Consider the following 26,914-nt stretch of genomic DNA (forward strand, 5'->3'; position numbering starts at 1 on the left):
TTTCAGGGCGAGTATCTCCCTCACCATCTCAAGAAAGTCTTAATTCTTCCAAATCTGATACCGATGGTGGGGTATGTATCGCCAGGCACACGTTATACTGCATGGCCAGAGATGGGTCTTTTGGTCCAGGAAACAGTTGTATTACCGTTTTTAATATATTTATCATGTTTTAGTAAAGGAAAATGTAGTATATGTTCGATGAAGACATATTTGGTTATTATTGTAGTGTTTATCATTTAAATGTTACTCTAATCCATCCATCTTAAACTAACATCTTAATATCATGCCTAATGTCCTATACTACAGAGATTTATTAGAATGTAAAAATAAATTTATTTTTGTTAATGCCTATTCAACGTGCCCCCAAATGAGGCTCTTTTTCTTACATTTCACTCACTGAGTTAGAGCGAAGCACATGTATATTGTTGTCATGCGTGCTGCTTTACTCAAACTACAACTCCCATTACTCTTTGTGCTGCTAAATCTACTGCATATGTAGGAAAAAGACTGCACCGGCAACTGACATCTAAAGGGTGGCAGGGGGACAGGCAGGTCACACTGTCACTCTATGGCAGGGGTAGGCAACCTTTTCAGAAGTTGAGATTTACCTGAACAACATGGAGGAAATCAAAGATACCCAGGTAAAGGGGAAAAAGCCCTTTTTAAAAAAAATTAAATAACTCAAGCCCACAATAAAAACACAGCATGGTGTCCTGTGCCTACTCCCCACCCACAGTAGTGTCTTCTGTTCCCCTTCACATCATCCCTCCCACAGTAATGTCCTGTGTCCTCTGCCCCCTTCACATCACCCCTCCTAGTAGTGTTCTCTGCCAACCCCTAGCTATGTCCTCTGCGCACCCCCCTAAACCAGTGTCATCTGTCCCTCGCTCCCCCCCCACGCACACAGGGTAGGTAGTAGCCGCTTATCTTATACTGTAGAGGAAAGCGAGAGGTGTTGCGTTACTGGATGGAGGGCGGGAGCTGCCGGGGTTTTGGAGAAGAACATGAAAAAACTGGTGATTGGTTGCTAGGACCGCCCAGCTTCCGAGCAACCAATCACCTGCTGGTTAATGTGGACAGTTAACTGGCAGCTCCCGCCCTCCGTCCAGTATTGTGATGTGTCCCACTCCCTGCTCTGCACTGATCGCTGTATAAATGCCAGTGGTCCCAAAAATGTGTCCGCCATAGTCCTGATAAAAATCGCAGATCGCTGCCATTACTAGTAAAAAAAATAAAAAAAATAAATAAAGATGCTATCCAACCAATCAATATACGCTTATTGCGATTTTTTTTTTTTTTTAATTTTGTTTTTTTTTTTTTTTTGTTTTTAAAAATGTGGAAAGTAGACACCCCCAAGCATTTGCTGAGAGGCATGTTGAGTCCATGGAATATTTTATATTTTGCCACAAGTTGCGGGAAAATTACAAACTTTTTTTTTTTTTTTTTTTGCACAAAGTTGTCACTAAATGATATATTGCTCACACATGCCATGGGCATATGTGGAATTACACCCCAAAGTACATTCTGCTGCTTCTCCTGAGTACGGGGATACCACATGTGTGGGACTTTTTGGGAGCCTAGCTGCGTACGGGGCCCCGAAAACCAATCACCGCCTTCAGGATTTCTAAGGGCGTAAATTTTTGATTTCACTCCTCACTACCTATCATAGTTTTTAAGGTCATAAAATGCCAAGATGGCACAACCCCCCCCCCCCCCCCCCCCCAAATGACCCCATCTTGGAAAGTAGACACCCCAAGCTATTTGCTGAGAGGCATGGTGAGTATTTTGCAGCTCATTTGTTTTTGAAAATGAAGAAAGAAAAGAAAAATGTATTCTTTTGAAAATTGAAAAAAGAAAAAAAAAAAAAAAAAATACATTTTTCTTTTCTTTCTTCATTTTCAAAAACAAATGAGCTGCAAAATACTCACCATGCCTCTCAGCAAATAGCTTGGGGTGTCTACTTTCCAAAATGGGGTCATTTGGGGGGGGAGGGGGTTGTGCCATCTGGGCATTCCATGGCCTCCGAAACTGTGATAGGCAGTGAGGAGTGAAATCAAAAATTTACACCCTTAGAAAGCCTAAAGGCGGTGCTTGGTTTTCAGGGTCCCGTACGCGGCTAGGCTCCCAAGAAGTCTCACACGTGGCATCCCTTGTACTCAGGAGAAGCAACAGAGAATGTATTTTGGGGTGTAATTTCACATATGCCCATGGCATGTTTGAGCAATATATCATTTAGTGACAACTTTGTACAAAAAAAAAAAAAAAACTTGTCTTTTTCCTGCAACTTGTGTCACAATATAAAATATTCCATGGACTCGAAATTGCCTCTCAGCAAATAGCTTGGGGTGTCTACTTTCCAAAATGGGGTCATTTGGGGGGGGGGGTTTGAACTGTCCTGGCATTTTATGCACAACATTTAGAAGCCGATGACGTTGCTGGTCCTTGTTGGACATATATTGTAATATTTTTTTTTCATGCAGCCTGTGGGCTGAACGAAAAAAAGAGATTGATCAGTTGTTATGCCCACCATTAGAATACCTCCCTTCATCCACCCACTTCTAATGATGGGCATACATGCACCATTTTGTTTTTAACTGTGGTGGTGAAATCACCTCCTACAGAGCCACGGTTTTATGTATCGTGGGAGCAAACGCTGTTGCTGTCAAGATAAATATATCTGCACTGCAACTGAATGGCGTACCTGCTAAGCAAATGACGGTTAACAATAAAACAAAGTAGTATAACAGTAATGCCGCGTACACACGGTCGGACTTTCCGGCATACTTGGTCCGGCGGACCAGAGTGTGCCGGACAATCCGCCCGTGTGTGGGCGCCGGCGGACTTTTCCGGCTGACTTTTTCCCAAAAGCCCGCCGGACCTAGATTTGAAGAAAGTTTTAAATCTTTCTGCCGGACTCAGTTTCGGGCGGAAAGTCCGCTCGTGTGTGTGCTGGTCCGACGGAAAGCCCGCTCGTGTGTATGCTGGTCCGACGGACCAGATACGACACGAGGGCAGGGTATTGCATCTCGCGCTCGCTGCAATAGGAAAAACAAATTTTCCTATTGCGGCGAGCGCGGGGCATACCAGGCCCTTAGGTCTGGTATGGATTATAAAGGGAACCCCCTACGCCGAAAAAACGGCGTGGGGTCCCCCCTAAGATCCATACCAGACCCCCGATCCGAGCACGCAGCCTGGCTGGTCAGGAAAGGGGGTGGGGACGAGCGAGCGCCCCCCCCCCCCCTCCTGAACCGTACCAGGCCACATGCCCTCAACATGGGGGGTGGGTGCTTTGGGGGAGGGGGGCCGCCCTGCGGGCCCCCCCCCCACCCCAAAGCACCTTGTCCCCATGTTGATGAGGACAAGGGCCTCTTCCCGACAACCCTGGCCGTTGTCGGGGTCTGCGGGCGGGGGCTTATCGGAATCTGGGAGCCCCCTTTAATAAGGGGGCCCCCAGATCCCGGCCCCCCACCCTATGTGAATGAGTATGGGGTACATGGTACCCCTACCCATTCACCTAGGGAAAAAGTGTAAGTAATAAAACACACTACACAGGTTTTTAAAATATTTTATTAAACAGCTCCGGGGGGGGGGATCTTCCTCCGGCTTCGGGGGTCTTCTTCCGGCTTCGGGGGTCCCTCCGCTTCATCTTCTCCCGGCGTCCGGTTGGTTCTTCTCCGCTCTCTTCTCTCCAGTTCTTCGGCCGGCTCCTCTGCTGTCTTCAGGTAGCTCTCTTGCCAGCAGAGGTCCGGACTTCTTGTCTTCTTCTCTTCTCCAGATGTTGACACGACGCTCTCTCCGGCTGGACTGCTCTCCGAGGGCTGCGTTGTGACTTATATAGGCGGAGACCCCGCCCCCTTTTGATGTCACAGTCCCTGGGCATGCTGGGACTGTGACGTTTTAGGGGGCGTGGTCACTGGGTGATGTTGACCACGCCCCCTAAAACGTCACAGTCCCAGCATGCCCAGGGACTGTGACATCAAAAGGGGGCGGGGTCTCCGCCTATATAAGTCACAACGCAGCCCTCGGAGAGCAGTCCAGCCGGAGAGAGCGTCGTGTCAACATCTGGAGAAGAGAAGAAGACAAGAAGTCCGGACCTCTGCTGGCAAGAGAGCTACCTGAAGACAGCAGAGGAGCCGGCCGAAGAACTGGAGAGAAGAGAGCGGAGAAGAACCAACCGGACGCCGGGAGAAGATGAAGCGGAGGGACCCCCGAAGCCGGAAGAAGACCCCCGAAGCCGGAGGAAGATCCCCCCCCGGAGCTGTTTAATAAAATATTTTAAAAACCTGTGTAGTGTGTTTTATTACTTACACTTTTTCCCTAGGTGAATGGGTAGGGGTACCATGTACCCCATACTCATTCACATAGGGTGGGGGGGCCAGGATCTGGGGGCCCCCTTATTAAAGGGGGCTCCCAGATTCCGATAAGCCCCCGCCCGCAGACCCCGACAACCAACGGCAAGGGTTGTCGGGAAGAGGCCCTTGTCCTCATCAACATGGGGACAAGGTGCTTTGGGGTGGGGGGGGCCCGCAGGGCGGCCCCCCTCCCCCAAAGCACCCACCCCCCATGTTGAGGGCATGTGGCCTGGTACGGTTCAGGAGGGGGGGGGCGCTCGCTCGTCCCCACCCCCTTTCCTGACCGGCCAGGCTGCGTGCTCGGATCGGGGTCTGGTATGGATTTTAGGGGGGACCCCACGCCGTTTTTTCGGCGTAGGGGGTTCCCTTTATAATCCATACCAGACCTAAGGGCCTGGGATGCCCCGCGACGGGGCTCGCAAGGTGTCAATCTTGCCGATAAAAGCGGCAAGATTGACATCCTTTTCTAGTCCCGTCGCACCTGAGTCACGTTCAAAATGAACGGACTTGTCCGTGTGTGGGCAAGTCCGTTCATTCTGAAAGTCCGCCGGAACTCCGGCGAAAGTCCGTCGGAAAGACGGGCGGACTTAGCCCGCCGGAAAGTCCGGGCGTGTGTGGGCAAGTCCGTCCGTTTTAAAGTCCGGCGCACCTGGCGGACAAAGTCCGTCGGAAAGTGTGCCGGACCAAGTAGGATAGAAAGTCCGACCGTGTGTACGCGGCATAAGACATACTATACCTGCAAAGCAAATACAAAAAAAAAATAGTAAAAAATAAAACATTTTTTAACGCAATCTGTGCCTAAAATATATATATGCCGAAGCATGGGGGCATCCGCCCCAAAAGTTGGGGGCAAATCGCTCCTCCACCCCTGCTGCCCCCATGCTTCGGCATATATGCTCTTTTTTTTTTTTTTTAAAACTGTGGTGGTGAAATCACCTCCTACAGCGCTGGAGTCACGGCTTTATGTATCGTGGGAGCAAATGCTGTTGCTGTCAAGATAAATCCATGCTGCAGCTGAATGGTTAAAATAAAAAAAAATGGTTAACTGTAAAACACAGTAAACAATAAAGTATACAAAAATTACATACCTGAAAAGCAAACATGATAAAACATAATAACAATAAAACATTGCAGAACAGAATACAGTAAAAAAAGAGCAGAACAATAGAGAGAGAACAATAAAACGACAACTATTTTTGTTTTTTTTTTATTTTATATATTTGTGGTTTTTTTTTGTTTTTTTACACTTTTATTTGTAACTGTAACGGTTCGGTTTCAGGTTCGGGTCTCTTAAAATGCGATTACCATCAGCTGTTGAGATGGCGCAAGCGCAAGCTGACAGAATTTTTTATTTTTCTGTCAGATTGTGCTCCGTGCTCCCGTGGACAGTTTATGTCCATGATGGGCAGATTTCTACACGTTGTGGGCGGAGTTATGGGCACTTGGGGGCGGAATTACATGTCCAGTGCTGCAAAAAATAAAACTTTGTGATGGGCAAATTTCTACATTTCTTGTGTGCAGATTTATGGGCACTTTGGGGCAGAATTAGATGGCCAGTGCTGCAAAAAAATAAAACTTTGTGATATTCTGCCCCAATGTACCCATAAATCTGCCCACAACGTGTAGAAATCCGGCCATCATGGACATGAACTCACCGGGAGAGTGCGGGGCACAATCTGACAGAAAGAAAAATTTCTTTCAGCTATTGTGCGCCTGTGCCATCTCACCTTCACAACAGCTGATGGTAAAATCAGCTGTTGTGATGTTACGTACAGCGCATGTGTTGGGCATGCGCCCTTCAGTACGGGCACTATTCGATGGGGGGCATTTCTCGATGGAACACCTGGACGAACTGCGCATGCGCCGTACGTAATACCACAACAGCTGATTTTATGATCAGCTGTTGTGTCAGCGAGACGGCGCCTGCTCACAATAGCTGACTGAAGACATCTTTCAGTCAGATTGTGCCGAGGCACGTTCATGTAGGTGAGGGGCGGAATTTAACATGAAGGGGGCGGATGTTTTCATTGAAGGCCAGTGCTGATCTAACATGAAGAGGCCGGATGTTTTCAAGGATGGCCACTGCTGCAAAGATGGGGGCAGAATTTTAAACATTTAGCTAGCTAAATAGGCCCTCCAGGAAGAATAGTAGATAAAGATTTGTTTAGCAGATTTGTTTGGACATCCTTAAAAATTCCGCCCCCATCTTTGCAGCACTGGCCATCATTTAAAACATCCGCACACTGTATGTTAAATCTCGCCCCTCACCTACATGAACATTCCTCGGCAGCGCGAGGCACAATCTGACTGAAAAAATGTCTTCAGTCGGCTATAGTGCGCAGGCGCTGTCTCACCGACACAACAGCTGATTGTAAAATCAGCTGTTGTGCTATTACGTACTGTGCGTGTGCAGTTCGTCCCGGTCACTATTCGATAGCGGGCACTTCTCGACAGAACACTGGCCCTGGATCCAGGGTCTTGCTGCCACCTGGACGGGAGATTGTGGTGTTCTCAGTGTGCCCTGCCACTAGGCCTGTGATGAAGCCAGGAACTGACAGGAGGAGAGGACTTGGGAGGCAGAAGATCAGGCCACCAGCTGACTGCCAGGAGGAGAGGTAAGTGAGCCATCACACAGAAGCTGAGCAAAGTCCTTAGTTGCGTGACTGGGGTTGAAACTTGTGAAGAGGGGGTATTTGTGGAGTGTGTGGTCGGATATTTGTGGAGTGTAGGGGGTAATACTGGGGGTTAATAGTGCGTCCACTGACACCAGTGCTGGGGGAAAATAGTGCGTCCACTGACACCAGTGCTGGGGGTAAATAGTGCATCCTCTGACACCAATGCTGGGGGTTAATGGTGCGTCCGCTGACACCAGTGCTGGGGGTTAATGGTGCGTCCGCTGACACCAGTGCTGGGGGTTAATAGTGCGTCTGCTGACACCAGTGCTGGGGGTTAATAGTGCGTCTGCTGACACCAGTGCTGGGGGTTAATAGTGCGTCTGCTGACACCAGTGCTGGGGGTTAATAGTGCGTCTGCTGACACCAGTGCTGGGGGTTAATAGTGCGTCTGCTGACACCAGTGCTGGGGGTTAATAGTGCGTCTGCTGACACCAGTGCTGGGGGTTAATAGTGCGTCTGCTGACACCAGTGCTGGGGGTTAATAGTGCGTCTGCTGACACCAGTGCTGGGGGTTAATAGTGCGTCTGCTGACACCAGTGCTGGGGGTTAATAGTGCGTCTGCTGACACCAGTGCTGGGGGTTAATAGTGCGTCTGCTGACACCAGTGCTGGGGGTTAATAGTGCGTCTGCTGACACCAGTGCTGGGGGTTAATAGTGCGTCTGCTGACACCAGTGCTGGGGGTTAATAGTGCGTCTGCTGACACCAGTGCTGGGGGTTAATAGTGCGTCTGCTGACACCAGTGCTGGGGGTTAATAGTGCGTCTGCTGACACCAGTGCTGGGGGTTAATAGTGCGTCTGCTGACACCAGTGCTGGGGGTTAATAGTGCGTCTGCTGACACCAGTGCTGGGGGTTAATAGTGCGTCTGCTGACACCAGTGCTGGGGGTTAATAGTGCGTCTGCTGACACCAGTGCTGGGGGTTAATAGTGTGTCCGCTGACACCAGTGCTGGAGGTTAATGGTGCGTCCGCTGACACCAGTGCTGGGGGTTAATGGTGCGTCCGCTGACACCAGTGCTGGGGGTTAATGGTGTGTCCGCTGACACCAGTGCTGGGGGTTAATAGTGCGTCCGCTGACACCAATGCTGGGGCGAAGGACAGTTTGCATACGGCCCCCCATTGGATGTGAACATTTCCATTAAACATTATGCTTTAAGAAGAATTCCAGAATGTGCTTTTCTTCTGCTTAAGTTTAATGTTTCTGTAGATATGCTGCTGCGTATTGTGGGCTTTCCTTGGTGTTCAGTCTTTGCCTACAGTTTGCAGTTCTTGTGCTCTCTCATCAATTGAATTGCAGTAGTTGACCAAATAGCAGCATATCTATGGTAATAGTCCAGGTAACGTACACAATACACCTATTTCTGCAGAACCACCTTTCTGGAGTTGTTCTTTGTATGCTGATTTTTACTAGCTTAGTGAAAAGGGTAACTCCACTTTCGTGGGGGGGGGGATAAGAAAGAATAATATAGCATATATAGTTGCAATACAAGTCATATTGTAATTGAACGTTATTAAAAATGACCTTTCCTTTTCAATCTGCAGCTCTGTAATTTTCTGAAATTGCAGTGTGGCTACCTGGAGGTGTTCTGTACACAGAATGTGTACAGAATGCCCCCCAGAAATGTAATTTCCTGCTTGTGTGATTGGCTCAGTGATTTTCCCCGAAGTCTGCACTAGGATGCAAGTTAGATTTCAGGCATCTCCTGCAACACAAATGTCATTTTTGGTGAGATGATTCCAATAAAAAATCCCATCCAAAGGTATGCAGCCACGGCAGCGTTCCTCATTAGAGCCCTGCAGGTGCAGCAGCTGGTTGATAACTATGAAACCACTCCAATTAGATTAATTTACCACATGGACACAGACAAACTTACAATGTACATAGATCACACAATTCTTAATTATATTTACTTCTTGCTGGAGTTCAGCCTATTGAGATTCTGTCACCAACTTTAAAATATTGTGGCGTTAGGCACAGAAAAATCACATTTTTTTATGCTTACTTGCAGCATTTTTTATTTTCATAAGTAATTTATTAGCTTGCAGTATGCCTCTGAGCATGCTAGAAAATTTCACTACTTCAGAAGGGTCAATGTCTGCCACCTCCCTCCTGGCATGTCATAGCCTCTTCCCCCTATCTGGGAGTGTCTTATTGCTGTCTGTGCTGGCCAGGCTCTGCCACCCCTCCCCTCTTCTCATCTCCCCACATAACCTGTTATGTAGCATCAGGGGAGAAGGGGTGGGAAATACTAAACAGCGTAAGCTCCTAATCTGCTTGGGCTGCTTACATCACATCCAATATCCCCTAGCAGCAGTCACTGGATTTTTGGATTCTACACATGAGGCTTTTAGAGATCAAACTCATTAAATGCAGATATAATCTTATAGTAAGCTTATTGTTGAAATGAATAGTCTCTTTAAACAGCCAGCCTTCATGCTAACCTAGTAGCAAGAAATGGATAAACCGAAATGAAGAGCAGCTCCATTCTAAGTGTAGCATCATAACGTTATTTATTTGGAAACAACAAAATGACAGCTCACAATGTAATGGAGATGATAAAAGCGCTCATCTAGTCATTGTAACACGGGTGCAACAGGCTGGTCCAGTCCCGCTGTGGTGGATACCAAAAGGAGCTCCTGGCAGTGCACTTGCTGGTAGGTTCGGGTCCCCTGGCGAGGGGCGCAAGTGATGTCAGAACAGGAAGAGGAAGCGGTGGGCGTGTCCTGTCATGTTTCCCCTGCCATGCCCCATCAGACTGTCTTCTCTTCCATGTTTCATTAGAAAGAATAATGTGTTGGTAGCAATGAAAAAAAAAAAGAAAATGGCGTACCCAGACAGGCTGATAAATGAGGCCCAGTGAATTTCGTTGTTGCCATATGTTTCTTACTGTCTTGCTTCAGTATGCATTGAGCAAGTGCTTTTTTTTTCCTTTTTTTTTTTTTTTTTTTTTTCTTGGCTTATTGGATTGACTTTTGCAGGTTTACAGTGCAGCAGATGATACGGACCCGGATGATAAGAATGCACCGTTTCGCCAGGTACCCTTCTGTAAATACAAAGGGCACACAGCTGACCTTCTCGACTTGTCCTGGTCTAAAGTAAGTTCATACTATACAGCATTGTGTGACTCTTTAGCATTGTGTGACTCTTTAGCATTGTGTGACTCTTTAGCATTGTGTGACTCTTTAGCATTGTGTGACTCTTTAGCATTGTGTGACTCTTTAGCATTGTGTGACTCTTTAGCATTGTGTGACTCTTCAGCATTGTGTGACTCTTATGACTTTTTTCAGTGAAGAGTGTGAACTAGTGCAAGCAAGAAATGACTCGGCTTGGATTCTGTATTAATAATGTAGTACTTTTTATTAGGCAAGTCCATTAGTTCCCACTGATGTGGCTCATAATAGTCTGATTGTTCTTTCGTTTTAAAATGTCCTTCTTTTCGGAACATCTGCTGCATTATAGTCTTCAGACGCAAAAGGCTAATTAGATATTCTCATGTAATGTGTGTCACCTAAGTCTTTAAAAGTTTTTAATGCTTATTTTTCTAGTGTGGCTTTTTGAAACTTGTTAGTTTTGAATGGGAATTACAGGCTCAGGCAGATTGTTGAAGCTTCTTCTACAATAACATTCTTGAGCGCCATTAAAGTAATAAGGAGAATGGCCACTTTGGCGTTTTCTTGTGCTGGGGGCCAGATGGCTGGTAGTTTTAGGCCTGATACTTTACACAGCTGGCACCTTTTGTAAGCATTTTGGCTGCACAGAATTGATTACTGCACATCTGTGTATCTAAAACCTAATCTTCATGATGTTGTTTCTAAAAGCTTTCGATATACATTGGGTCCTCAAAATGTTTTTGCACTTTTATATTTTCGTTGGAAATGGTGAGGGCGGGAGGAGTAATTGCTCATGTCTGAGAATATCATGTGACTAGTCTGTCTGGTAAGCCGGCTGACCTTGCAGTTAAGTATAAGATTGGTCACGCTGTAGTGAAGATGGCTGCAGAGAGATGTTTTGAAGAACCCTCATACCTGCAAATATACTACTAATTTAGTCCTGGCTCCATGGGTGTTGTCAAACATACCCAGATTTCTGTGTAATTTAGCAGCATTTAGGCAAGGGTTGCTTGGAAGATTTCTGATAAGTTTGGGAAAATCACTGTCTTTTGCTCTTAAGGTGAATATTATTAATTTTTTTTTCCTAATGGGAAAATTGTGCTGGTATTCCTCTTTCCCACTTTCTAATGGCCATTATTTTTACTGTTTTTGTGCATAAATTATTCACTGGCTTGAATAGTTCTTACAGGCAAAGCAGAGAGAGAGAGCCTTATTTTTCATGTCGAATTCCTAATGTACAATAGTGTGCAAAAGTTTTGGGCAGGTGTGCAGAAATTCTGTAAAGTAAGAATGCTTTCAGAAATTATGTTTAATTGTCTTTACCAATTTGCAAAATGAGCAAACAGAAGAAAAATCTAAATCAAATTAATATTTGGGATAACCACCCTTTTGGCTTCAAACCAGCATCAGTTCTTCTAGGTATACTTGCACACAGTTTTTGAAGGAATTCAGCAGGTAGGTTTTTCCTAACATCTCGGATAACTAACCACAGATATTCCGTGGATATCGGCTGCCTCCCACCCTTCTGTCTCTTCATGTAATCCCAGACAGACTCAATGATGTTTAGATCAGGGCTCTGTGGGGACCAAACCATCACTTCCTTCTTGTTCCTCTTTAGGCTGAAGATAGTTCTTAATGACATTAGCTGCATGTTTGGGGTCATTGTCCTGCTGCAGAATAAATTTGGGACCAGTCACACACCTCCCTGATGGTATGGCATAATGGATAGGTAGCACTTTTTCCTAAAACTTTTGCACAATACTGTAGATTAAATGAAAATCCAAAACGATATTGGACCACACCGAAGGTCCTCAGCAAGTTGAGTGACAAGAATCATAATCAGATCTCCTGGTTTGCATTTCCTAAGTGATAAAAGAAGGAAATGTAAGATTAGGTTCTCTTTGTTTTGGGTCAACCGTCCCTTTTCAAGTGGGAAAATTCTGACGTGTGCCAGACATTTACCACTAACTTAACGTAGTCTACTAAACTGCCCTGTGGTAAAATCATAAATACATTTGGAAGATTCTCAATTACCCACACAGAACATGTTTTATTTGTCCTTTTTTATAATGTAAGCTTGCCTTACATAACCTTCCTCATTTCCAGAGACCACTTTCTCATTTAAATTAGCTGTTGTAACAGAAGAAAAGATCAGCTGTAATTCAGCTGAACATTCTACATTAAGTATTGAAGAGTACAGTATTTAATCGATACTCTGGCAGTATAAAACAAGGCTACAATCCATTATTTGTGTCTGTACCACATTTAACAGTCATTCTTTTATGTCCAAGAAAGTAAATTTTGCTGCTTAATTATAGTGAGCAGTCCAAATGTTCTGGTTAAATTGCAGTTATGCCTTAGCCTGGCCTGCACTGGTAATGATCCCTTTGCAGCACATAATCAGAAAGTTGACTAGACACTGTTCCTGTTGTTGAAGAGAACACATGCTGTATTTTAAAGAGCTGACAATGATCTCTGGTATTCTTACCCCCATAGAATTACTTCTTACTCTCATCATCAATGGACAAGACAGTTCGCCTATGGCACATATCCAGGAGGGAGTGTCTGTGCTGCTTCCAGCATATAGATTTTGTTACTGCAATAGCTTTCCATCCAAGGGTAAGTGAGCTGACCACCTTTGCCCTGAATGCCACCAATATGTAAATAAAAATTTAACTTGTAGAACGATGGAAAAAATGCACTTTAAAGTGTAACTAAAGGCAACATTTTTTAAGTTCTAAGTTCTTATTGCTGCCCCCGCCCCTTATAGAGAAATGTACCCTCTCTATTTGGTTTACCATCATTGAAAGTAAATCCCAAATTCTATGTTGACACTAGAACAATAATAGAGGGGAAATCTTCCAATGGGGACACTAGTTTTGGTGACCCTGATAGCACCCCTGGCTTTCCCACACTTTGGAGGGACTTCTTGTTTGTCAATGGGACAGGAAGTGAAGGGAAATCTCCCCAGTAGGGCATAGATGGCAAAATCCAGGGGTATAAACCTCCATTACTCTATCCAGAATGGGGGGGGGGGGTTTTGCCTTTAGTTCTACTTTAAATGCACCAATTACTTGAATTTGACTTGGTATCAGCTACCTGTACAGCAACTCTCAGGCTGAGGGAGGAATGCTAAGCACTATTATGCTTGGTTATGTGCATATATGTTGACATAAAGAAGAGAGGAGAGAGGTGACCTTATCCCTATGTGCTGCTGCTCCTTCATTGTCCATTCAGAGTGGGAGCAATGAAGTCTGCAAGCTCTAATGTTTAATTGCTGTACAGAAATGTCAGGTCACCAACTTGGCTGGGCTGTGTAACTTGAGGGATATGATGAGCGAAAAATATAAATCCTTTAGCTACTAAAATAGCCATCATGTGTTTATTTATTTAAACTGCATATGTAGCCAATGTTCTGGAGTTTGGGGCAAAACAAAGCAATCTGGTAATTTTATTCTAATGTTTAGGGGAAGAGTGGAAGTGAGTCCCTAATGCAAACCTGAATTGTTAAATTTTTTGATAATCCAGTGCAATTGGCAGACCTGGTTCATTTTTACTGTAGGAAACATAGACACCCAGCATGCCCTAGTGTTTAATAATTGCATTGATGGGTCAGGAGCTGCCTCCTTCTGTTTCCAGAGATGTATTGTTGGCCACACTAATGGGCCAAAACTCTGGATTAGGAAAGCTGATAAGGTCGGACTATTTGCCACCAATGAATCCAGGTAGTGTATTTCTTTGGGTGAAGTCTGTGTATAGATTTTCATGTTTGCTTTAAATGCCAATTCACAAGTGCACTAGCATGTTGACACCATGTGAGACAGTACATGCTAAATGCAATATATGTGGTGTAAATACAGCCAGAAGGAATACATAAAGCACATCTTGTTTCCACATACATTTCCTGGAGTTTGTCTTTAAAGAATAAGTTCACCTTCTGTTACATGTTGCACCTATATTCAGGGTGTATCATGTTGCTGTTGCAACAGCCCCCGCTACCCCACGATCTCCCATTGTGACAGCGAGCGGGGATCTTCTCCCTGCAACCGCTGTCTCAAAAAAAAAATGTGGGTGTGCAGGGCTCCGCCCACCCAGCCGTGTCATAAATTCGCAGTGTACTGTGAATGGGAGAACTACACGTACCAACATCCTTTGCGGCTGACGGCTTGAAGTTCTCAGTGAACTACCCAGGTGCTGTTGAGTTCAGTAGTAGTAGGTAGTTCAGTGATGCTTCTTGTCATGTAACAGCCTGCCAGTATGAGGTACGTGCACACAAGGTACACTGACAGTCTCAGAGACCTGCGTTGCCCCTGTGATCAGCAGATCCCTTTTGCATTGCAGGCTCCTAGTAAAATAAGTAATAAATGCATCTTTTTTACCTGCAAAGGTGAACTTCTCCTTTTAATTAGAGAAATGTGAACAGATGTCCAAGTAAAGCAAAAAGGCTTGTGAATACCTGAGTATTTGGGGCAGTGACATCAGACTCTCCACATCGTCCAATTGGAGAAAGCTTTACATTCATTCGGAAAACGCAACGCATTCTCTAAATGGCGCCTGTACTGAGCAGCTGACCTCCTGTGTTCAGAATGCAGCAGGACAGCCACTTGGCGCGGGACCCAGAATCAAGTGGAGATCACTGGAATAGCGATGTCTGCTAGATTCCAGGGGGCATCAGCCAGGTATGGTATATGCATAGTTACATTGTTCCAAGCTGGACCAATGTAAACGTGTATAAAATATTCATACCCGGAATTCCTCCTTTAAAAAAAAAAAAAGAAAAAAGAGATTAAAGGAACATATTTCTATTAATTAAAAAGAGCGGTCTGTAAAAGTGAATTTGGTGGAGGATCTGAACTCTTGATCGGGTTCCAGGCCCTCAAACAAGGATGAACAGAGTTTGCCAATCTCGGGGGTTAATTCCCAGCACTTATATTTCTATGTAAAATTTGTGTGTGTGAATCATACATGTGTTGGAAAACAATGTTGTTTTATCCCTAGAGGAGTCTATGATGCAGCATATTTCTCCGTCTCCCATTTAGGTGAATGTGCAGCTTAGTCATGTTCTTGGAATAGGAAGACTAAACTGCGTAATTCTATGCAGGTCACTGGATTCTGCTCAATGACTGCGCAGGAAAAGCCTCCCACAGTCCTTTAAGAGCTTCTTTTATATAACTCTGTTTTATTGGACGCTTCAGCTTGTTTTTGAAAAACAAATCTCTTTATTGTAAAAACATTGATTAAATTGCAGTAAAACATTAGTTTTGCCGTGTTTATAACATCAAGGTTTATAACACTTTAATGCGTACTCGCTGTCTGGACTCAGCTGGAGCTCATTTTATTAGTATCTATAAAAGAATTGGTAATTGCTTACAAAATCATTGTATTATATTTTGTGGCATCGGGGGAGTGTTGTTTCAATGTTGGGAAAGTGCAGTTTCCATCATTGATGGATTGCTAATGAAAGCAGATTACTTCTCCAAAGTCATTGGCTCACTATCCTGCAAATGATAATGATATAGATAGTTTGCATTTGTGTGCAGCATGTTTGAAAGGCAGTTTTACTTGGCAAATATGAAGAGCTTAGCTTGTATATCGGCATGCATTACTTATTTCGAGCTCTTGCCTATACAAGTCAATGTCGACAGCAGCCTTTCTTAATCAGGGTCCATGGAACCCTGGGGGATTCCTCCAGTGGTTAGTAGGGGTTCCTTGAGCAAGGAGCAAGTTCTGCTTTTCAGATGGGTAACCACTGACATCAATCATATTTTATTTATTTTTATGCAAGGGGAAAGTCTTCCCAATGATGCCGAAATTGTAAGGCGCATTCTTCTCAGTGTCCATCTATCCTAATGTACTGTGAACTATAAATATATTTATTAGAAGGGGTTCCCTGGGCCCAAAAAGTTAATTCAAGGGTTCCTCGATGATAAAAAGGTTGTAAAAGGCCGGATCCAGAGCCTAGAGGTAGTCACTGATCCCTTCCCTCAGAAGAAGGTCTTTGAAGTGCTTTGTAATACTAACCTATTTGATCTACCCCATTGCCCTATAAAGGACACTAAAGCCCTGTACACATGGGCCAAATATCAGGCCGTATCGACTGTTTCAATAGAAATCGGCCGACATTAGGCCTGTGTGTATGGCGGCTGGTCTGACAGAAGGCGGCCCGACCTCCGGCTTCTATCAAGGGGGCAAAGGCCTTCCAATTGGAATCCGATCAGTGCTGGCAGCCAATGGCTGAGAGCGCTGACTGGTGCGTTCTGGTGGGGCCACCCCTCTGTCGGAACACAATAACTCAGCGGGGAAGATCGATGTACTAACATTGCGTAGTTAGTCCATCATCTCCTCCTGAGCTCTTCAGTTTACAGGAGAGTGTGTACTGGGCTTTAACCACTTTCCACCTGCGCTATAGCCAAAAGTGTGAGGAGACAGGAGGAAAGCCGTTAACCGGCTTCTGTTACAGGGACATTGGTCCCACACCGTGCAAACCAGTGCCCCCTATCAGTGCCAGTGCAGCCTATTGGTGCCCATCAGTGCAGCCTCATCAATGAAGGAGAAAAATTACCTGTTTACAAAAAATAAAAAACCCAGCAGTGATTAAATACCACCAAAAGAAAGCTCTATTTTTGTTTGAAAAAAATTATAAAAATTTTGTTTTGGTACAGTGTTGCATGACCGTGCAGTTGTCATTCAAAGTACGACAGCACTGAATACTGGCCTGGGCAGGAAAGGGGTATAAGTGCCCAGTAAGCAAGTGGTTAAGCTGGCTACACACTCTGTTTTTTCATTCAACCCAGCAGGTTGACCAAAAAAAAACAGATCGCCTTACCAACAGAAGAGATGTTTGTGCGGTGATTTGTTTGTTGACCAGGCTGTTGTGGTTCAGCCACTGTGAACTCCCAAGGGATGAATGCTTTATATGGAGAGGTAGTGAGCACCCATTTTTGTTCCTCCTGCTGAAGCATGACATCAAAAAACAGTAATTTGTAATGACTGCAGTAACCATCAGGAAGTAAATTGTATTTCTTTTTTGTAGGATGACAGATACTTCTTAAGCGGCTCCTTGGATGGGAAACTCAGGCTCTGGAACATTCCTGACAAAAAGGTTGCCTTGTGGAATGAAATTGATGGGCAGACAAAGCTCATTACTGCTGCAAACTTCTGTCAGAATGGCAAGCACGCTGTGATCGGCACGTATGATGGCCGCTGCATCTTCTATGATACAGAGGTAATGCTCTGATCCATCAACTTGCAGTGTTGTAATTAGAGTCCTACACTGATGTACATCTATTTCTTCTTCTTTCTTCTTTTTTTTTTTTTTTTTAAAAGCTTGTCACAACAAATTTGATTTACTTTTCTGATTTTAATGGCTTTATTAAGATGGGAATTTTGGTCTCGGGTAGAAGTATTTGCTAGTAAGCATCTTCTGGGTAGTTATCCTATCTTAATCATACAGTATAGGACACAGAAATGTATTCTCAGACTAGGGGACTCCCTGTTTTTTGTTTGTGTCCTTAGATGATGGATCCCATTTCCTGTTGGTGAAGATTTATTTTTATTTTTTATTGGGAGGGGGCAGGGGGTGATGTCAGCAGTTGTAGTGCTTATAGCTTCAAGTCCCTGAGACAATTCAGATGAAAACTTTTGTTTGCTTTATTGTATACATACTGACACATGAAAAGCAAATAAGAGTGAACTTCAATGCATTGCATATATGTGAATTATACAATAAAAAAAATATAATTATAATAATTTGCAAGATGCTACTACACATATATTACCATGCATTAAAACACACACTTTAAAATGCATGGGTGTGAATGGGCCATTACAGTGCCGTATGTTGTCATTTCGTATTTTGTATTTCCTTTTTTCAGCATTTAAAATACCACACGCAAATCCATGTTCGTTCCACTAGAGGGCGAAATAGGGTTGGCAGAAAAATCACTGGAATAGAGCCATTGCCTGGAGAAAATAAGGTGACCTTTTCTCTGTTGACCGTTTATAATTTATGAACTTGTGCCTAGAACACACAATTTTTTCTGATTTCTGACTTGATGTTGGTTTTTTGTTATTGCAGATATTAGTAACCTCTAATGATTCAAGAATAAGGCTGTATGATCTAAGAGACCTGTCTTTATCTATGAAGTACAAGGGCTGTGTGAACAGCAGCAGCCAGATAAAGGCAAGCTTTAGGTAAAGTATTTTTCTTAAATTGGGAAATCTAAAAGTTGTATTTTTGAACTGATTGAGGGTTGAGGATGATTTCCAGTAGATATTTGGGGGTCTCAAATATAGATCATTCACATAAGGAGATATACTCCGATCAGCCATAACATTATGATGACCCACCTTATATTGCGTAGGTCTTATTTTTGCTGCCTAAACAGCCCTGACCTGTCACGACATGTACATTGCTGCATCTGTCCCTCGCCGCTGCCTCTTCACTGAGAACCGAGCCACCGAACATCGCTGTTGGCTTAGTTCTCTCACTTTCCCGAGCAGAGAGATGCTGACTGTCAGTCAGCGCATCTCCTGCTGTGATCCTCCATGCTCATTGGAGCGCTGAGCTGTTGAGGGGCAGGGAGTGGCTGTCTCAGAGGCTTGCTGAGACTGCCATCAGTCCAGGCAGCTGATGGATCCAGATTTCCTAAGTCGGGATGTTGCGCTGCCTTGACTGATCCTGGTGACGTCAGCGGAGAGCGGACTTCAACAGATCTCCGCGGAAAACCGGTCACAGGAGTGCAAAACTAATTGCACTCCTGTGACCCTTAGGAGAAGCCCAGCCTAGAAAGCTCAGGCTGGACTTCCCCTTTTTTAAGTCCTGTAACTTGTGAGGTGGGGCTTCCATGGATTGGATTTTTTTTTTTTCCCAGCACATCTCACAGATGCTCGACTGGATTGAGATCTGGAGAATTTGAAGGCCAAGTCAACACCTCAAACTCCTGAATCCATTCTTGAACCATTTTTACAGTTTGGCAGGGAGCATTATTCTGCTGAAAGAGGCCAATGTCCTCAGGGAATGCCATTTCCATGATGGGGTGCACTTGGTCAGCAACAATGTTAGGTAGGTGGTACACTTCAAAATAAGGTCCACATGCATGGCAGGACCCAAGGTTTCCCAACACAACATTGCCCAAAGCATCATACTTCCTCCACCGGCTTGCCTTCTTCCCATACTGCATCTGGTGCCATCTCTTCCTACAGTAAGCAACACGCATGTACCTGGCCATTCACATGATGTGAAAGAAAAGGTGATTCATCAGACCAGGCCACCTTCTTCCATTGCTCTGTGGTCCAGTTCTGATGCTTATGTGCCCATTGTAGGTGCATTTGGATGTGAACATGGGTCAGCATGGGCAACCTGACCTGTCTTCGGCTACAAAGAACCATATGTAACAAACTGCAATTCCCATTTTTTTTCTGCTTCAACATAACCTCATGGACAACCTATTATTTTTTTTATTTTATGTATTTATTTTTGCCCTTTAATATATCCCACTGACTTTTAGATACCATTGTAACAAAATAATCAAGGTTATTCACTTCACCTGTCAGGGATCTTAATGTTATGGCTGATTAATGTATAGATGTTGCTCATAGCAACTAGTCTTCCTTGCCTGCTTTGAAACTATTTTATTTTTCGATTCTATCCGTTTTTATTAAAGTTTTGAAAAAAAAAGCGCAAACTGAGTCACACTTTTTCTAATGTGTGTCAAGGCCCTAAGAAACAGGCAAATACAAGCAAGTGTCCAATTCACAGTAATAAACTGTAGTATGACATCAAAAAGAGAATTCGGCAATATAACTAAAAAACTACTGGAGCTTATAAATTGTGATACTGACCGTATTAATAAGAGGCTGTGTGTATGATTGAGATAGATAGATAGACAGATATATATATATATATATATATATATATATATATATATATATATATATATATATATATATATATATATATATATATATATATATATATATATATATATATATATATATATATATAATAAAATCAATCACACACACTCTCTAAAGGACTGTTAATGATGCTGCCACATAAATCCAGTCTAGCTCAAAAGACCTAGCTTAGAAATATACAAAGACGGCCATGGTGATCAGAAGCCCACATTTGTTCATATTGACAATGTATGGGGAGCCATCTGTGGTGTATTCAGTTTTTCATGACTGTTAACCACACTGCTAGAATATACATTATGAATTACTATTGTTCGAAATGCAAAGGGGATAGTTTCAATGTCTCAACTATTTTATTTTTTTTTACAAAAGAGAACAAATGCTTGTCCTTATACACAGAGCACATATATGCGGCCTCACTGGACTGAGCTTTTTGCTATGGGGCAGTATTTCTGCATATCTGTCTGTGCTGGGAGCTCACTGCGCAGCGCGCTCCCAGCACAGAGACAAGGTCTCACTGAGCGCCCCTGGTCTCGTATGAACGATCAGTACCCGGAACTCCCGATTCCAGGTCATCTGATTGCTTTGGTAGCCTCTGATTGCCTACCCCAGTGATCAGTCACTGTGAAGACCACCTCTGTGTTTCTCTCCTTGCAGACAAAAAAAGTGTGTGTGTATAAATAAATAATAAAAAAAATAAAGAAAAAAATACCTAGATCTAGGTCAGTGCCAGGGTTTAATGTTTGGGTCAAGTAAAGGTCAAAGTTTGGAGTCAGTAAATTTTTGGCAGGATTTTTTTCTTAACTTTTTTTTTATTTAGTATCGGTGTGCTTTAGGTAGGACAAAAAAAATGCAAAATGCACACTATTTTTGGGCTGTACTATGGGGAACTATTTTGGGCCAGTTTCCCTTTGATAATAAAAAAGGAAAAAAAAATATCAGGAAATATCCATTATTATTTACTACCAAAAGAAAGCCCAATTTTGTCCTGAACAAAACACGGTATAACCCACCTCAATGTACATAGTAGTGATGCTATGTACGGTTTTACTAACACATGTCAAAGTTGCAAAATTGTGCTTAGACATTAAAGTGGGAGTAAACTCCTATGCATTAATTTGATCTACAGTAAAGCCTATAATAAGGCTTATCTATAGGTACTGTAAATATCTCCTGCGCATTTAGGAGATATTTACTGTAAATGCAGCCAGTGATATCACCGGTGCATGTGCTCTGAAGGAATGGTATACATGTGCCGTTACTTCAGAGTCCTGTGCCATAAATGGCGGCTCACACAGACCGCAAATCTGGCAGAAGACCGGCTGAAGATGGAAGCGCCTTCAGTGCTGACAGTGCACTGCTGGAAGTCTTCGTTTTCAGGTAAGTTTCACATAATGTGCTAGCACATTATGACATTTGCCTTTCAGGTTTTAAAAAAAAACTACCGCTTTTAATATTTGTTTTACCCTTAGAGCCGGTTCACACGGGGGCGACTTGTCAGGCGACCTAGCCGCCTGACAAGTCGCCTCCCGTTCTGTACAATGGAACCGTTCTAATAGGAGCGACGCAAGTCGCTCCGACTTAGAAAAAAGGTTCCTGTACTACTTTGGGGGCGACTTGCATAGACTTCTATACAGAAGTCGTTTTGCAAGTCGCCGTGGCAGTCGTGTGCAGGTCGCCTCGGTGAGGCGACCTGCAAGTCATGCCGCTTCTAGTGTGAACCGGCTCTTGGGTGTGAAGGGGTTAAAATGATAGTATTTGAAGCAATATTGAAACTAAATCCAAAATTTAACATATACATTGTAAGTGTTTTTTTTTTTTTTTTTCCCCCTCATATAATTAATGAATGAGTTACTTCATAAAAGTAATAAGAATTCTCGCAGTTTCTTCTATAGCAGGACTGTTCATTTATGGATGACCACCTTAAAAAATAAATAGTGTTGTAGCTGCACATGCATCATTAGTGCAGTTTTCTCTTCTAAGCAGTTGCCCGTACTCTACAAGGGCATTGTAACTTTTGTATTGATCTGTTACAATCTCCATCCTTTTTTTTACATTTCTTTTTTTTTTTCTTTTACAGCCATGATTATACATATATAGTTAGTGGTTCTGAAGATAAATATGTTTATACCTGGAGTACGTACCATGATCTAAGCAAGTTCACCTCCGTAAGAAGAGACCGTAATGACTTCTGGGAGGGTATAAAAGGTATGACCTCATATTTTCTTGCATTCAGTGTAACATTTTGCATGCTTATAAGAGCAAGCTTGTCAAAACAAATATAGTGCTATATTTTGCCATAGAGTAATGGTGGAACTGCTTGCATAAAGCATATTCATTTTTTATTATTTTAAGAGCAGTGCTGTTTCTTGCTGGCCCATTGAGGGACACAGGAAGTCTTTAACCTTTTGAGTTATACTGCCATCTACAGGAGGGTTGGGCAAATAAACAAAAACTGTAGTCCAGCCCAGGATAACCCCTCTTTAATGCCAGCATGCCTTAAATTTTTTTTTTCCTGGTTTCCTAGAAGGAATTTGAGATTCCTGCCCTTCACCCGATTCTGGCTGTGACTGGATTTGTCAAATTGTCTAATTGGTCAAAATCCCCTAAAAGAGATCTAACCAGTGCTGCGGTTGATCCTTTGCTTATTGAAGTGGAGTAGATGGTTGTAGATTTAAATTTCTGTTGTGACTGTTTGGAAGCTTTCTTTCTAATCTCTCACATCAAGCCTAAGGCACTTTGGGTAAAGTATTGGACTAGAACAGCGGCCGCTAACCATAAGTCCATGGACCATGAGAAAATGTTGGTGGTCCCCAGGGGTTCTGCCGCATAACATTGTGGCAGATGTATACCGCCCAATGTTTCCAGTGTTCTAAATTTGCGCTGACAGTTAATGCTGTCAGCGTGCTTGATACCCGATGCCTCCTCTGTATTTCCGACTCCTTTTAATGCAGAGGGAGGCGCCAGGATTAAAGCAGAAAGTGGGAGGTGAAGGCGGGGACTTTGAATGGCATTTCTGATCAGACTGTGGGAGGGAGCACTGAGCTCCAGCACATGGCTGGATAAGGAGGTGAGATCCAGTGATAAGTCTCTGTAAGGCAGCAGTGGATGGAGAGGGGGCAGAGAGCTGGAGCATTGTGTGTATAAGGCATGTCAAATTCATGTTAAACAAAACAAAATTGAAAGGTTGCGACCACTGGACTAGAGAACCGTTGTGCAAGAAGCTCTTGATCCTGATCGCTTTCAAGGGATAACATCTCTTCAGACCAGTTGTAATCCTAATCAAGGTTGCTACTGTTCTCAAGACCACCCTCCTCAGCAGAACAAGCCTAAAGGAACACTGTGTTATCACTTTTTTTTTTTTTTAATGAAGAATCCCCCTCTTTTATTTCTCCACTCCTTCGACCTCCATGTTCAGATCCTCAAGCTGTCTCCCCATCCACTGCAAGGTCTGGCACTCAGTCTGCTAAATCTTCAGACTAGGCTTCCTCTGCCTGAAAATGTGCCCTAACTTTCCAGAGTAGAGTGGAGTGTTTGTTCTTTGCAGACCCTTGGACAGCTCCCATCTCAGACGCTGCGTTTTTCACCTCCAACCTTCCTGTGTCACTGTACAGTCTTGCAGATCTCTATCAAGCCCTCTTAGGTCTACTGGAACAAGGTGTCTTTTCCCCAGTTCCTGTAGCAGAACAGTTTTCAGAGGTTTTACTCCAAACTTAAAAGGGTCTTTCACACCATATTATGGCATAATTGGATGACCTCCTGTTGAGGGAACAGTCTGCAAAGGCTGTGTTTGACAATGTTTCTGACTATACAGATGTTGCAGTGGTTAGGGTGAATCCTGATCCTTCAGAAATCGTCACTGTAACTGACTCATTGAATTTAAAGCCATTCCCGGATATATCTCAGGCCAGGGTGTTCCTTGACAGTTTGAAATCTCCAGTCTAGAAGCTGTCTCACTTGCCAGTTTTGCGTGCGTGTCCTGGGTGTGATGGTGGTCTCCTTCAAGGCATTTCCCTTTGCCCAATTGCACTCTAGACATCTGCAACAATCTCTGGACAGACCAACTTGGTTGATGCTAAAGACCAGGTCCTGCCTGGCTTTGGAAGAAAGGACTCTCCAGATTCTAGAGCTAGATTTCTTTTTTGGATCCCTGTATTGATTATAGATCCCTATAATGGACACCAGCGTTTTGGGTTGGAGAGAAGTCCATGGCACTCTGTCGGTACAGGGGGCTTGGTCATTAGGGTAATATGTCTTCTGAACAACATCTTGGAGCTTTGGCCAATTTGGTTGTGTCTGCAGCATTGGACCATCCTACTTAAGAGTTATCTAATGTGGCATTAGTCAGATAGCAGCATGGTGGTAGTGTACATAAGCCAAAAGGGAAGAATGAAACTTTTTGTTGAGACACGAAAGAGATCAGATCCTGTCCTGAGGTCCAATATTGTCATCGGTGTACATTCCTCATGCAGACAGTTGGCTGGCAGATTTTCTCAGCCAGCAGTGCCTGGACCCGGGACAGTGTTCCCTACACTTGGAGATGTCCCAGGATCTGTGTCGCCATTGGAAGGAACCTGGCTGTGGACCTCCTCTCCTTCAGGTTCAACCGCACCAAACTGGACCAGTTTTTAGCCAGGTAAATGGATTCTCTAGTGGAAGCAGTTGGATGCTTTTTGTAGCTTTATGGGATGGGTACACCCTAATCCATGCATTACCACCCCTTTTTATAAGCATTCTACACTTTCAAATGTTTTTGTTGTTTTCACTAGGTATTAGTGTGGTTATATTTCCTGTGTCGTTTTATTTGCTTTACCTTGTAATGATGGGCTTGCATGTTGTAGTTGCGTTTTTTTAGTGTCATGGCTGATTCATTTCCCTATGTCCATGCATTCATTCACCTAGCTTGTCCCTATTCACTAAAGGGAAAAGCAACTTCTTGTTCTGGATCACGCAGCATCAATCCAAATGCGGGAGTGCTAATGTGGTGATCTGTCTGTCAGATCAAATTACTGAATCTGCACTGGTGCTAGACTGAGAGACCCAGGGATTGTGGGATATTGGTTTCTTCACAGGAAGTTTCGGTTCCTTAACTACAGACAATGCATTACCTGCATTGTCATATAGTCATACATTAACCTGTGTGGTGCCATGCCTGATGTTTGAACACAAATGGCTGACAAAGGAATGTGAAGGTTTACTCTACTATAGTCTGAGCATACAGGCCAACAAATGACACCATGAAACTACATGAGTAATGCACATCTTGTGCAGGTAGGGAGGTTTAGAATGCCTTCTAAACTTCTTCCTCATCTGCTCTGCAGGATCAAGATGTAGAGTGTTCAGTTAATCCTGATTGCTGTGGACTGGCTCCAGTCAGGAGCATCTTTGAGTCTGTGACTCCTATGATGCTCATAGCTATGAAAGGTACTTAACGCAAGGTCTATCATTGGACATGGAAGGCATACAGTAAAACGTTGGTTTGAGAGTAACTTGGTTTGAGAGCGTTTTGCAAGACAAGCACATTTTTTAAATACATTTTGACTTGATATACAAGCGATGTCTTGATATACAAGTAGCATCATTTCATGACTGAGTATATAAGAGAAGAAAGGCGCCTTTAAGTGTAGCAATATGGTTACATTTAATGAAGGTACAACATTTAGCAACTCACATGGTTGATGATTAAAACAGGCACATCTAAGTATGCAGGCATCCGGGGTAAAGCTGTCCACATGGACCATCCCCCGCAACGACATTAACGTCATCCCTTCCACGCTGTGCTCCATGAGCACTTCAAGCCTCGCTTTCAGATCGCTCTACTGCAGGGTAGTCTTCCCGGTCACGATTGCAGACTAACAGCGGTGAGAGCCGGTAGTGCGGAGGATGGTCTATGTGGACAGCTTTACCCCGGACGCCTGAATAGCTAGATGTGCCTCTTTTAATCAACAACCATGTGAGTTGCTAAAAGTTGTACCTTCATTAAATGTAACCATATTGCTACACTTAGAGGAGCCTCTCTTCTCTTTTTTATACTCTGTAGCTCCTGCTGGAATTTGCTTCTAATCCCCTTGTGGGGGCTTCCATTTGTGGATGGATATTTTATGGTTACACAACCTATCACTTTGTCACTTTGCTATAATCGATTTATATGGACTATAAACTGAAGGACCTATAAATGGTTGTGGAACAAATCATTTGAGTTTCCATTATTTCTTATGGGGAAATTCGCTTTGATATACAAGTGCTTTGGATTACAAGCATGTTTCCGGGAACAAATTCTGCTCGCAATCCAAGGTTTTACTGTACTTCACTTTGTGCGAGTCTGGGGCTTTCACCCAGAGGTTTCTTTGTGGGATGAATCTTCTCCTCCTTCCTGCAGCTTGGTCTGGAAGGGTCATGTTTCTTTCCTTTTTTCAGAGTCTGTTGGCCTGTCACTCTTTGACGAAGGACCTTTTGTAAAGGAGGTCTTCCATGTAGCTTCCCAGTCCATTTCCTAGTGATTCCATGGGACCTGCATCTGGTTCTTTCTGCTCTTCAGAAGCTGCCATTTGAACCCATTAGAAACCTTCCTCTATCTCTGTCATAATGAATTTCTTTTAGCCATCACCTCTGTGAGGTAAATGGCTAAACTGGTTGCCTTATCTTGGGGGGGGGGACCCCAGAAGGTGTCTGCAGCTCAGCTGTCAAAAAGGCAGTCTGACTCAGTGTTGAGAAATAACACTTGCCTAATGGGGAATCTAAAATGATACAATGTTAACATAACATTACTTTTGTATCTTTCTGTCCATTAATCTGCAGATAAAAGGAAATGACATAGATCTGCAAATGATGTCAGTTAAAGCAACCTGACAAGTAAAAAAAGT

The 26,914-nt window shown here is 43.7% G+C and overlaps 1 protein-coding gene across 1 annotated transcript in view; it reads left to right on the forward strand.

Moving 5' to 3' along the window:
* Positions 1-26,914, forward strand: part of WDR44 (WD repeat domain 44) — a 136,478-nt gene that overhangs the window by 97,499 nt on the left and 12,065 nt on the right. The window contains exons 12-18 of the mRNA XM_073599151.1: positions 7-71; positions 10,005-10,121; positions 12,633-12,755; positions 17,170-17,361; positions 18,011-18,112; positions 18,214-18,329; positions 22,132-22,259. Of these exons, the coding sequence (XP_073455252.1) occupies positions 7-71; positions 10,005-10,121; positions 12,633-12,755; positions 17,170-17,361; positions 18,011-18,112; positions 18,214-18,329; positions 22,132-22,259 (843 nt within the window). The remainder of the gene's footprint in view (positions 1-6; positions 72-10,004; positions 10,122-12,632; positions 12,756-17,169; positions 17,362-18,010; positions 18,113-18,213; positions 18,330-22,131; positions 22,260-26,914) is intronic.

The sequence above is a fragment of the Aquarana catesbeiana genome, linkage group LG09 (genome assembly GCF_042186555.1).
Source record: "Aquarana catesbeiana isolate 2022-GZ linkage group LG09, ASM4218655v1, whole genome shotgun sequence".
Taxonomy (NCBI): Eukaryota; Metazoa; Chordata; class Amphibia; order Anura; family Ranidae; genus Aquarana; species Aquarana catesbeiana.